We start from the raw sequence: 14516 nt of genomic DNA, 5'->3' as shown, positions 1-14516 counted from the left end.
AGAATAGTTGAATTTGATGGGAATTTTTTTTTATGAAAATTGGGATGTCAACAATTATTTGCATTGTTCTCAATAATTAATTAAGGATTATTGACATTATTGAAATCTGTTGAATCTTTTCGTTTATTTATTTTTTGACTTTTAAAAGAAGATCTTATTCAAATAACCTAAAATATTGTGAGACTCGTTGATACTGCTGGATACATTTTATTAAATGCATAAAGCCACAGTAAATCACTTTACATCTTTAGTTTCTGATTCTTTAAAAAAGTGTGTAAAAAAAACAAAACACCCTTATTCAAATTAATTCATGGATGGTATGAAACACTCTGCCATAGGGGTATGCTTTATACACAAAGAGGTCAAGACTACCAGAAAGGTACAATATGGGGAGAAAGAGAAAGAAACAAAGATTCACTATTTGTTTATTAACAGGCCAAAAACTAATGTAGATAAAGAAAAAGAAAATCATAAATTATTTTACAATTCCATTTGATCATTTATCCTTATCGTTCACATTTATATCAAACTGGGTTTATCCAAATGAAGATCCTTCAGGTTGTATTCTTATTAAGAACTATCCTCAGTGCTGTACATGAGGGAAGGAAAAAAAAAAGTACATTGCAGTGGCATAGAGGCAACACACATAATTAAAGAGAAAAAAAGTGAATTATTAAAGTAGGAAAATTATAATTAAATCAGTATTAAAATATTGAAAGAAAGTAAAAACAGTTAAAATTATTTTTTTATATTGAACCAAAGTTGGACTCGAAACTTCATTAGTAATTAGATAAAGCAAAGGCCAATCTATATGAAGATATTTTTAACTCCAGTTTAAAGAAACTGAGGATTGTAGCTGTTTTCCCGTTTCGTGGGAATTTATTCCAGGTCAGTATAACACAACAAGTAAATGCTGCTCTCTGTGTCTGGTTCTTGCTCAAGGTACACCAGTAGATGTTAGCGAGAAGACCCGAAGTCCTATTAAAAAAGTTATTACCTCATGAAACTGCATGCATTTAATATATTATGATAAAAAAAAAAAAAAAAAAAAAAAAACAGCTATATAAAGACAAACAAACAAACAAAAACCCTTTAAATATTTCAATAAATCCTTCCTACATTACATACTTTAAGTCTGGCTCCTTCAGCAGATGTAGCACCTCATTAAAAGCTTCTATATAGAAGAAACTTGTTTTGACTGTGATATTATTGACATAACCTTTAATACTTTAAACCCCTGTTAACTGCAACTGTTTTCTATTGTGAAATGATTTTTAGTTAACTAAATTCAACGTGTGTGGATTTTTTTCAACTTCGAATACCGTTCCACACTTTAAAAAAAACTCATCAAACAATTGAACACTGTAGAAAAAATGTGCTGCTCGTAACTGACTTACTAAATATAATGACTTATTTATCTGATGATATATCTAGAAAAAACTGTAAGTGAAAATGTTTAACAGCTTTTCTTCTTTTCTTTGGGTCTTTTCAATAATAATTTGTGCCTAAGATGGCAAGCTTAAAGATCTTATTAATGGCCTCTTCCTATAGTTGAGTCCATTGGTTGGCAGAGCAGGCTGAGTTTCTGAGATTGGAGCTGGAGAGAAAGGATCGATAAAGGTGTTTGGGGACAGCGACTGATCACTTATTGGTTGAAATGATTCTGAGCTTGACAGCGACTCCCTAGAGAAACCAGGATTTTGGATTCCATCATGATGGTTTCCCTCTATGTCCTCACCTTTGCTCTCGGAAAACTTCCTTATTTGCCTTAAAAATGCATCCTCTGTGTTTTTATCTCGTTTAAAGAGGATGATGTAACATTTAACCAAAAACTGACAAAACAAGATGCCCAAAGCAGAAATAACAATCACAACCATTTCAATCGCTGGATGATACTCGTCCATAACGTTCGCATAAACTGGGCCAAAGATGATCCAGGCGATGAAGTAAATAAGCATGGAAAAGGTGATGAATTTTGCATCATTGTAACAATCGGGCAAGTTTCTGCCTTTAAAGGCAAGAGCAAAGCAGCTGATTGCTAAAATGCCAATATAGGCTAGCATGGCCCCAAATGCTCCATATAAGTTTTCTTCGCACTGTACAAGGATGTAGTGTTTTTGATATTTCTCAAATGGTTTTGAAAATATAGTTGGAGCTTTTTTGCAAGCCAGATCGCACAGATCAGCACTTGTCCACCCATGCAGAATGCAATAATCAGGTAAGGCTTGTAGAGTTTTTTCAGAACATCTTTGGTCACAGGGTCAAATTCAAAGGCCAAGATTATTTTAAATGACTTGACCAAGATGCAGGAGACAGACAAAGTGAAACTCAAGCCAAACCAAACCTGTCGGGCTTCGCATTTCCACTTTGTAGGTTTGGCACCAAATAACGTTACACTTCCAAATGTGAACAAAAGAGAGAAAAGGAGAATGATGGATACGGGGCCACCAGATGAGCGTACGACTGGTGTATTCCAGTAGGCTATGAAGATAATGGCAGCTATAATGGTTAGCACAGCTCCTAGAGCAGTGGCTGTTAGCACTGCAATGTGATAAGGATCTTTCCATTTGAGAAACAAAACCTCTCTTCTTGAACAGTTACTACTGCCCTCACCGGAATATTCACTGTTTTCATCACACTTATAGCACTGGTTAGCATCTGAAAACAAAGAGCAATGGTAAACAGTCATTTTATGTTTGTAAGCTAAAAAAATATGTTTTTAAGTAATTTTGAGGTAACTGCTTAAATATATTTTACTCCAGACTTACCTGTGGTGTTAGAATACTCATTTTTGGGACACTTTTTGCATTCATAGCAGCAAACTGGTAAGGCACTATTCATTGTAATCTTCATTTCACCTGGATTACATGTTGAGCATTTGGAAGTCACTCCTTTCTGTAAAGCAAAACATATATTTACAGTGAAGGGAGTTCTCAAATCTCAATAAAGGAATATATTTTTTATGTAATAACAGAATTATGCATGCAGAATCATATTCAATAAACTAGGATGTTATTAAAAAGTAAATTTATATCTGTGTAAATTAGTTCTTTTGAAAAATGATATATATTTATTACTTACACTGAGGTTTTAATGCAGTTTTTTGGTGATTTATGAAAATTTTCCACTTAAGGTTCAATAAATTACAACACTTAGAATATTACAGCAGACCAGTTAAAAAACATCCAGCAAAAGGTAAATAATATTTTATGTGTTACCATTATAAAAAAAAATTAGTCTAATAAGTCCTTTGTTTATATAACAATTAAGCAGTGCTGTTAAGGTCTAATAGTAAATAGCATGATCATAACAAAAGAGGAGATTTTTCGACATTTACTGATGCCAAGTTCCAATAACCTGACTCCGCCAGATGGATTTGCTCCGCATATCCATCTGGAAACCTTCCGTTGAAGTAATTTTGGGAAGGGGCGAAAATACTGGTTAGCTGATTGGCCTATGTTGGTGTTAGATGGGCCAAATAAACCAATCAGATCAACGAAGCATATGACGTACTAACAGAGCGACAACGAAAACACAACCACAAGCCGGGCTACTCTTGCCGAAACCAGTCAGGAGAAAAGCAAAAACATATTTTCCTCTGAGAAAAGCCTCCAGAGCAGTGTTTTGCTCTTCTTTCAGTGAAGAAATACTCTGTAATTCCAATAAAACTTGCTCGATAGCCACGCTAATGCTAGTTTCATCGGCTGAAGACGCCATGTTCTTTAGACTGAACTGTCGCGCTTCTCGTTGTGTAACACCTCAACCTGCCTCAAAGCCAACGCTAATTGGACGTTCGTTTGGTGAATGGCTCTAAATTTTCTTTAACGGAGAGTTTCCAGACTGATCTGCGAGTGAAACCTTGAAAGCTCGCGAGATCAGGATGGTCTCACGAGGCTAAAGTTCCAAAGCATTGCTGCAATATATATTGTGAAATAATGTAGACATATGCACTAGAAGTAGTGCACCAAAATGTTTGAAATTCAACCGGTCTTACATAGTTTGTGTTTTACTCAATGATGAGAATCCTAACACTATCATTTTATTTCTTGAGAGTAGCAGGCTTTTTGTTTTATCTATGATCAATTTACCTTCTAACATATAATTAACATTTTAAAGCCTAAACAAAAGAAATGACTGAAAGAAAATTCTAATTTTTCAAAATGTAAATGTCACTGAACTTTCTCAAAAAGTTCAATTAGATAATTTATTTGCTTTAAATTTGATACATTAGGCAATTCTGCATAATCTTTTATGTTTTCTGTTCATTACATGTGTCTGAATGTTTAAGTTAGTGTTTTAAGCACAGAAACATCACACTGATGCTGCAGAAGACTAAAAAAAATCATGTATCAAATATGAACCACTTGGATTTAAAGGGTTAAATTTGTTTCATTTGAATTGACTGTTTATGGTGGACAATGTAATGTCAAAATGTATCAGGTCAAGTTCTAAAAAGCTATCAAAAAACAGTTTAGTATGGTATTTGTGTGGTATGTTTAGGGATGGCTTCTCACTGGGGTTATGGCATCACAGATTCATTTGGGGTGTGTTAACTCACCAACTGAAGGAAATACTTACAATTTTTTCATCTAAGTAGCTGGAGGTTTGAACGAAAGACTGATTTGCTATGACATAATAACCAACGTCACGCGTCATTTTGTGATAGTTGTCAAAAGCAGACTTCCACATGATGACATCATAACCAGAGTTAACGTCACCGTGAGTATCAAATGAATAGTTTTCCTTATCCAAGGAGAAATGTGCATTTTTTAAGGCCTCTCGAAACTGAAATTACAAAGGAAAAAAGTTGTGATTACTACTGACATGCTCAGTGTCTGACTATATACACATTAAGTGATAAGTTTAATATGCTTTTTGTTGGAAATTGCTTAAGGTTTGCTAGATCATTTACTTTGCCCATTGTTGTTTTCCTCCTTTATATATATATCTACTCAAGGATCAGTGAAGCTGTAAATATTACTGCTAAGATCGCTAATGTTTCAATTAGCTCCTAAAAGTGTAAACAGAACCAATAAAAATATAAACCCAAAAATGATTTGCAGACGTATTCCCTTTCTTATCACCTATTATTTCTCTCGTTCACATAAATCCATGTAAAGCACATGTGAGTTATAAAAGGAAACACTGAAAGAATTCAGTTAATATTTTTTTAAAGTATTGTAAGTACATACCTCTCTGGGTTGTAATGAGGAAATGTTACACCCCTCAATGCAAAGATCTTTAACAGCCTTAGCGATTGCTTTGACTGCCAGATCGATACTGAAGACAGCATACAGACGTGTCATGTTGATTAATTTGTGAATTTGGGAACTGATAAATTGATTTGAGCCATTAGTATTATTAGCACTTAACTCTAAATATTCCCTCAAAAAAGAGTTGTTCTTGTACCGTTCCGGGTTTTTCTCAATATACCTGAGAAACATTTCAAACCTGATTTTGTTTCCAGATTTGAGAGTTATCCCAATGATGGTTCCAACATCCTCCAAAGTCCATCTTGTTGAATTAAGACATTCAACTGATTGTGACCAGTTATCACTGGCTATCCAAACTTTGTTTTTGCCTCTGGGGTCTTCAAGAAGTGTGTTAAAAATTTTCTTCATTTGGCTGGATTTGGCAAAGGACACAATCACAGAGACATTCCTATTGTCAGTGATGTTTTGGACCGTGTCTTTTATGGACTCTTCAAGATTATCATCAACAAGAAACTCTGGTAGAAAACTTGTGTAAGCAAAGCAGATGCCATTCTTTGTTGCGTGATGTTGCAGACGTTCAACAGCATAGCGGCCATATTCACCATCAGTTGTTATGACCCCAACCCAGTTCCAGTTGCCACTTTTCAGAATCTCAATGATGGCATGTGCTTGGTGATCATCCTGTGGTACGGTCCTCAGAAAACTTGGGAAACGATCTTTATCGCTCAGGAGGCCAGATGTAGAGCCATAGCTTATCTGGGCACAGAGAAAGGAACTGATAAAGCAACATCTTTCTCCTTATCATGTTTTGGTATGAATGACTCCAATACAACGCAGAACTTAGATGAGAAAGAATGTACTAAGAAAAAAAAGGACCAAAACTTGTTTTGCAAAAGAAGAAACTGGCATGAAGCCAAATTTCAAGGCATTGAGAGGATAAAGCAGATAAACAAGCAGCGTTAGGGAAGGATCCGATGGATAAGAAAAGAACCACTGAGTAAATATTAACCAAGGCAAGGGACAGAAATGATAGGAAACCTATGAAAGCTGATCAAAAAGAATACGGTATGTTGCAGCTTAGGTAAAGAGAAGGCAGAGCAATCTTGGTATAGTTGGAGCAGTAGAGTCACAGGGTAAGAGCAGAAACACAAAAGGCCTGAAAAGAAAATGATCAAAATAAAATGCGAATGAAAACCAAAGCAGAATCTCAGTGGACAGATACTTTTGGCATTTTATTTACATGAGCCCCTGCCCTTATTTGGACACTTGAATGGGCTTTGCTTACTCCTTTTACAATTTGTGCCTCTTTTTTTACTATAATTTTTATCTTACCTTTTTCTTCCATCTAACTTTCCATTAATAAGCTTGGATAAAACCAACTAATCTACGACCTTGCTTACGAAAAAAAAACCTTACTGGTTCACCTTGCTTGAGGACGCTGTCAGTGACTCTGTCTTACTATGTACTTTTTATCATGCTTTTATCTTTATTTACATTTATTCTGCTTTTTTCCTCTATTTTACTGTCAAATCCATGTAAAGCACTTGTACTGAATTGTGTTATATAAATAAACTAGCCTTGCCTTACTGCTAGATGACTTAAGTTTCTCTATTTTTTTAAAGCATTTTCTATATTATTATATACATTTTTTTAAGCTTATTTAAAACTAAAACTTTCAAGGAGACCTAATTTCTACTAAATGTTTTACCTTTACTGAATTCTATGTAATGATTCCATAAGATTTCAGTGTTAGTATTTTATTTAAATGACTGAAATATATTCTTCGGAAAAATCTCTTATATAATGAGAAGCAAATGTATATATTATAACAAGTGTGATGTAGAAATAATACATTCAAGTCACTTCACCTGACAGTTTTCATGAAGTTATGATGAGTGTTCTAATCTTTTCAATATATAAATATGTGAGGGTGTTTAACCATAAAAGACAAACGCGAAAAGGAATAGTCAGTCTTAATGGATATGATATATCTGTTGAGGAGAATCTGAATTCACTAATGAAAGTAGGAATGTTTTTAATTACATCATACCTGAGGTATTTCCTCCAGGTTGAGTTGCCTTGTAACTGCAATAGATATTTCTGAGTAGTAAGCCCCTATGATTGCCATTACTGGTGGGGGTGGTTGCTGCTTACAATCCGTATCAGAGTTAGCTGCGGAAAACATATGAAAGCAGTCATTTTATCTACTTAAAAAGTCAAAACAATAAATGGTAAAAATAACAATCATGACAATGATAAAAAGAAAGTAAAATCTAGATTATAAGACCTAATACTATTTTGAAAAAATAAAAACAAATCTAAAACATCAAATTAATAGCTATTAAATTTCCACATTATACAATGCATGGATAAATTATGTCTAACATGTCAAACGTAGACTACTCCCTAAGGACCTGATCTTCAAAGATTGCAAACAAGGAAGACAAGACTTGTTTCTTAAAAAAAAGAGCAATTAGAGGGTGTGGTGCTCGTTATCTTATATAAGAGACACAAAACCGGTTCATCTGCTCCATCAAAATGAGTAAAACGTTTATGATACTGGGCTCATTGCCAGGGAGACGTCGATAATAATGATAATGATTATGAAGAAAAAAAAACAATCATGACTTTTATTAAAAGTCCATATACAGTAAATACCATATGTGCACTTATATAACACATATACTTATCCCAGTCTAAATATCAAACAAAACAAAAATAGATAGATAGAAAAGAATTAGTTAAGAACTTAAGAATCAATCATATAACCTAAAAAAACAGACTCAAGTTCGCCTTCCAAACCCCCCCCCCTCTGACAGAGCCTAGTCTGATAATCAGACTTATATTTAAATAAAGCTCTGAGCAGCTGTATTTATCTCCATCAGCTCCTCCAAACACCTGTTTGACCCAAAATATTGCATGCCAAAGTCATCCCAGACTTTGGCTCTACACTTCATATAGATCCTGTAATGGCTTGTTGAATCAGAGAGAAAAAAAATCCATCTTATCGCAAGTTAGAGATGCACACTTTCAAAAAAGCATGGAGAAAGATATTTTTCATTTCTAAAATCCATTTACACCATCTGAGGTTGTTGTTGTCAGGTGTCAGTTTTTGTTCAGTTCTGTCTTTTATAAACATGGCACAATATTTAAGTTCTGTCATAGTGTTTTTTCATTAGGGTTTAATTGCCTTAGGCTTTTTAGCTGAAATCTATCTGTGAAAGTTTGGTCCTGACTTGCAAAGGTGTTACAAATAAATGGAAAAAAACTCTGCCTGCAATTAGTTTCAGGTTGGATGAATGGCTTTGCAAGTAGTAATCATTTTTAATTTGCATATCCTCCTCCCAGTATTTTACATGGTTTGGTCTTGAAAATATGATCTGCAAACAAAGCTTGTTCTACAAGTTGCATTTTGCATGCAGTTGTATTTAAACCTAATTAACAAAAACATGGAAAAATAATTGATCCCACAATGGAAAAATTCCTTTCTGCATCTTAACCCATGCCCTTGGTGAGCAGTGGGTTCCCATTGTGCGGCGCCTCGGGAAGAATCAGGGGTTAAGGGTCTTGCTCAGGGACCCAGAGTGTAGGCTATGGGGATCGAACAAGATACTTGCAACCTTCTCAGAGCACAAGCACACTGCTCTAACCACTAGGCACACATTCCCCCTTTTAACGCAGGAGAGTGTTTCTGCCAAGTTGTGTGTGCAAACGTGTGCAATCAAATGACATGTTTTTTTATACATGTATATCTTTTTAAAAAATACAAAAAATACTACTTTCTGGACTTAAGAGTGCTCACGGTTCATTTTCATGAAGAGAAGAGTGTTTTTCAAAGCAGTAGTAACATCAGCACATGAGTCCAGTATATGATATCCCAGAGTGATGTTCCCCAAGTCTCTGCTCTGGTTTATCTCCTCTATTCCATGCACCATCATCAGAGACTGAGCCAGTCGAGCAGGACTGAAACTGATAAATAGAAAAACACATTACTTACATGTCTACCCATTCTTACGGCATTGATTCAGTCCTGTTGTTAAAGCGAAACAAAACAAACATGGAAAAAATAAAGAAATACCTGATACACTTTCCTGTATCGTTTACACTTTCATGTATTGGGAACAATCCTCCAATGATGATGTCCCCCGGAGACTTGGCTTCTTGCATGGATTCACAGTAGAGAAATTGAAGTGAGAGAAGAAAAATGAGATAAAAACTGAAGAGAGCTGTCATTTTCCTTGTTCGATTCACTCTTCTTGTATTTAAAATTTCTCTAGGAACCTAACCCTGAAATCTCTGTTCTGTGTCTCTCCGATCTGACTGCAAAATACTGAAATCCCAAACTTCCCGAACCTTAAATAAAACCTGAAAAAAAATCTTTGGCATATTTGTCATTGCAAAGAACGGCTGTGGCTCTCCCTGAAGCACAAGGATGTAAAACATTTATTGCAGTGCTCTTCCTTGTATTTATAGCAATTGTGTAATAACCTACTCATTTAAAAACACATGAGACTATATGTTAGAAAGATAAATATCTGTAATTTTTTTTTAGGTAAAGATTTGATTTGTGTCAACTGATTTCTGATCTGGATTCTTTTGAATAAGTAAGCTGTTGGTGTGATAAGATGCACCAGCTATATGTAATCAACCAACTTAAACCTGGAAAGACATTAAAAGAAGGGGATTCCCCAACAGAGGGAAAGAACAAGAAATTCTTGTCAGGTTTCTTTTCAAACTTGTCCTCTGTTTGAAGTGTCATATTACGCTTAAACGTTTAATCATGATCGAAATTGTGTTCAGTTGGCTTGAGAGTGAATTTCTGTTTCCTCTTATGTCAGCTAAAAATGCATTATGGAACATGTAGCATGCTGCCCGATCAAGGATGAGACTTTACTGATGGGTTTTATGGATTTTAATTCCGAGAGTCATTTTCCATAAACTGTAGTCTTTAAATCCACATATAACCACCGTAAGAGCTGAAAAACATAACAATTATACAGCTTATCATTTTACATGAAACCATTTTAAATGTTTCATATTGTACAAAAAATAAACATTGGAAAATACTATTGTACAAATAAATAACACACCTTTTGCCTCTTCGGAGGGGCTGCCAGGACTATATTTTGCTATACCGTAGGTCTGTGTTTAACTTAAAGGAATAGTACACCCAAAACATGATTAGCCTTCATTTTCTACTCACCCCCATGCTGAACAACACTCTGGAGTACTTTTTTGATATCTCAAATGCATCTGGAGATCTGGGAGGCTTCTTGCTGTCTGCTGACATTCAAATAATGGAGGTCTACGGTGCCCGAGACAGAAAGGTCCATAAAAGTCCACAAAAACGTGTCAATATTCCTCCATACTGCTCGTCCAATGTATTCCAAGTGTCCTGAGTGGGTAGCATCCAGAATTTACTCGAAACGAAGTCATTTAGAATGTTTTTAGAGCATAAACAGTAGTGTATAGTATTTCCTGAAAGCGCGCGCCAGCGCGTTCAGGACGCTACGGAAGCCGGCAGACCACAACTGTGGGAGACCTCTTGTGTGGTACCGGTGCCAAAGACAAAACATCCAAAGGGCCACAGCAGCTACCAGTCAGCCGAATAACACTGACTCCACACCTGATGAAGACTCTCGAACTGTTGGACTTACACCATCTATGCCCAGTAATCTAGTTGCAAAAAATAAAATAAAATAAGGTGGATGGCGAAATTTATTTATTTATTTACTTATTTATTTTTAGAAACATACATAGCCTAATTAATATAGTCTATTAACCTAAAGCAATATGCATGGTATCGTTGATGCATGTCAGGTACGGGGGTCATTGACCCTACATAGTTAGGGACAAATGCAGAGGACAAATTTTCCAGTGAGATCAGCTTCATAGTCATGGTAGGCCAATTCTTTGATTTTATTTATTTTCCTCAGGCTATCCGTGAGCCCACAGCCCGCCAGATATTGAAAGGGCAATATTATTGGCATTGCTATTAATATATAGTAGACATTTTACACATTCAGTAATAAAATGTCACTGGGGATGGTATGGGGGATGATCATTTAAGAAGAGGGTTGCCATCCCCCTTCATCCCCCCTCAACTAGAGTTCTGTCTATGCCCCCCTGGTGAGGACTTCAATGGATATACTGCAGGTTCCCTACAGGCCTGGGATGGGGCAGATGATGCCATCATCTTTCCCCTACACAAAGTTGTGGCTCACTTCTAAAAACCTGGAAGCACTGTGAGAATCATGGTCTTTAATTTCTCTAGTGCTTTCAACACCATCCAGCCAGGACTCGTAAGGGACAAGCTGGAGCTGTCAGGAGTGGACCAGCTCATGTCCCAGTGGATATTGGACTGCATCACTAGCCATGCACAGTATGCAAGGGCTGTGTCTCAGATAAGTTGATCTGCATTACAGGGGTCCAACAGGGAACAGTGCTGGCACTGTGCTGGTACAGACAGTGGACCCAGGTCTTCGTGGGCTGGTGTCAGCAGAACCAACTCTTGATTAATGCAGGGAAAACCAAGGAGCTGGTGGTGGATTTTCACAGAAGTAGATCCACCTCACCAACACCGGTGAACATCAAGGGAACAGACATTGACATAGTGGACTCTTATAAGTACCTAGGTGTTCACCTGAATAACAAACTGGACTGGACTCACAACATTGAGGCTCTGAATAAGAAAGGTCAGGGCAGACTCTTCCTGCTGAGGAGACTGAGGTCTTTTGGAGTGCAGGGTGCATATCTGAAGACCTTTTTTGACTCTGTTGTGACATCAGTCATCTTCTATTGAGCTGTCTGTTGAAGCAGTGGCCTAGCTGAGAGGAAACAGCTGAATAAGCTAATCAAGAAGGAGAGCTCTGTGATTAGCTGCCCTCTGGACTCAGTGCAGGAGGTGGGAAACAAAAGGACCCTAACTAAAGTAACTCATGTCTACTACCCCATGCATGAAGCTGTTGCTGAATTGGAAAGCTTCTTCAGTGACAGACTGCTGCCGCACCCTCTAGTGGCAAGAGGGAGAATTAAAAAAAAGTATTAAAATGACATTGCACAATCTATTATGAATGCTTTAGCAAATTATTTTGACTTTTTTGTATTTTACTATTACATATATTTGGATTTTTATTTAATCATTTTGAGGCCTAATCAAAACAAGTTCATGGAAATTACATGTATGCTGTCATGGCAATGTCAAACAAGCTACTGTTACCCAAAGCAGACTAGTATATTTACATAGTCTAGCCTCTTTATATCCACCTCATTTTGGGTAATCCTTGCCTATTTCGCATACCAAAATGGAAAAGCAAATAACTTGGAAACTGTAAGCCCAAGTTACATATGCAATACATTATTTGAAAGCTAACACCCTCTAGTTTCTGAATATATAATTGAATGAGTAGAACACAGACCAAGCTTCATCAGTTCAAACATGACTCAAAGCTGTTTTTTTATTCTCAGAAATGATAGGTATTTTTGAACAGCAGTAATAAAGACATTCTTGAGAAAAGGCAGCTCTCATTGTATTACATTTCTTCTACATCATCAACCACAAACGCAGAAAATTTCAGACCTCTAGCTAGCCTTTGGTGTCATTTTAGAGCTGCGCGCAATGGCTCCAGCCGCAGGTGTCTGTGTTTCTGTCTAAAGCAAGCCTATGCGTTAATGCGGTACCCATTTAAATAACCTACTCACATTTGAGCTTGATCGAAACCTTATTTCATTGGCTACAAAGCCCAACAGCCCACATGGTCTTAACCAATAACAGCAGAGACAGGCGGATCTACTGGGGTGGCATAGGGTGGCAAATGCCACCCTAAATAACAGTCTTGCCACCCCTGCTGCCACCCCAGTTGGTGGTAGGGGTGGCAAGGCTAATAAATTATGGATAACTTGAGAATTACGGCCGCTAATTTCCAATGTCGGACTGCAGTGAATGCAGCACGAGATGACGCAAGAGCGACTGATTAGTTTTGAAAACCGAATGGGGCAAAGCGAGGGAGCCAGGGGTCATGGGGAGAGGAGATACGGGATTAAATAGGTAGAAACAGATTAATTATCTATCGAGAAATTAAATCAGAATGAAAGCACAATGTTGCTAGCATAGCTGCAATGCTGATTTTAAGATGATAAAAATCAGGTTGCAGAACGTTATTTCTCTAACTATGATGTTAGTTAGGCCTGACGTCTCAGGCTCATAAAGACACATTTGCGGTCAACTATGACAGAAAGAGACTATCAAGCTTGGTTGAACTCAAATCAAAACGCAAAGGGCCTTGATTACGTTACTGTTGATCATCTGTCCATCATAGTATAAAGCCCGCCCTGACAATTTGATTGGATCGCCTGACAGTGGGCGATAATACTCGCGCTACTATGGAGCAGAGCCAGACCGAACTTCCCGACCTCAAACCTTGTGGGCGGGACTAAGTTCGGAATGGCACCCAGGCTAGCCATATGTTGCCACCCCTCAAAAATTCCTGCGCCCCTCTCGCCACCCAATAAATATTTTTCTAGATCCGCCCCTGAGCAGAGAAATAACGCTTAATATCGCATGCCACTAGCTGACAGACACATTATTGTCAAGATTTTGCCATTTGTGGATTTCTGTTTAAGTTTCTTTTTAAGTTTTCTGTTACACTTTAATGTCATGCTCTTTTGTTGGTAATTGGTTTCTTTTCCATTTTGTGTTATATTTCAGAAGTGTTGTATTTCTTGAGTTACTATCTGTTGGCCCCTTGTGCGTGTCATTATGAATCATAAATAAGAATAAAGGACAAGAGGTGAACACAAACAGAACCACTTTTTCACACCCCTCCCTCGCTTTACTCTCTGACATTTTTCTGTTAACATTGCTTTTACCCCATGATTTCTTTCAGAAATATATGATCAATGTAATCATCTTTGTTCCTGCAATGGACTAGTAACGTAACTGGGGGCGTTATGTTACATGACACAGAATGATTGAAATCCAAATTTTGCTCCAAGTCAGAACAGGAATGATTCTGGGGAAATAACCAGTCTGAGTGTTTTTTTTTAAATAGAGTATTTAACAATGATTTTTCACGGATTAACTAATGAGCTATATCACCTAAAAACAGTTGTATTTTATTACAATAGACAGAAAAATAAAAAGTAGAGCAATATACCACCAAGTTTAATAATATCGATTAACAATGTACAGCCTAATTCCTTTCTTATGTTATAAATGCACCATTTCACCATTGTTTTGTACCATGCTTTTTTTCTGTTTTTTTCCCCAAAGGTTTAATGACTGACCAATTTTACAAATGCGTT

General features: G+C 36.7%; 1 protein-coding gene across 1 annotated transcript; it reads right to left on the bottom strand.

Annotated features, from left to right (window-relative positions):
* Positions 1-407: 407 nt before the first annotated feature.
* Positions 408-9591, bottom strand: LOC119777601 (G-protein coupled receptor family C group 6 member A-like). The gene is given in 8 exon segments (XM_038276553.1): positions 408-2159; positions 2162-2658; positions 2769-2895; positions 4579-4785; positions 5193-5969; positions 7264-7385; positions 9016-9182; positions 9292-9591. Coding segments are annotated over 8 exon segments (2706 nt in total). The 5' UTR covers positions 9447-9591; the 3' UTR covers positions 408-1505.
* Positions 9592-14516: the final 4925 nt, after the last annotated feature.

Source organism: Cyprinodon tularosa, unplaced genomic scaffold (assembly GCF_016077235.1).
Source record: "Cyprinodon tularosa strain WSP-4 unplaced genomic scaffold, ASM1607723v1 ctg125, whole genome shotgun sequence".
NCBI lineage: Eukaryota > Metazoa > Chordata > Actinopteri > Cyprinodontiformes > Cyprinodontidae > Cyprinodon > Cyprinodon tularosa.
Note: the sequence above shows the minus strand (reverse complement) of the source record. Positions and strands in the feature narration are given on the sequence as shown.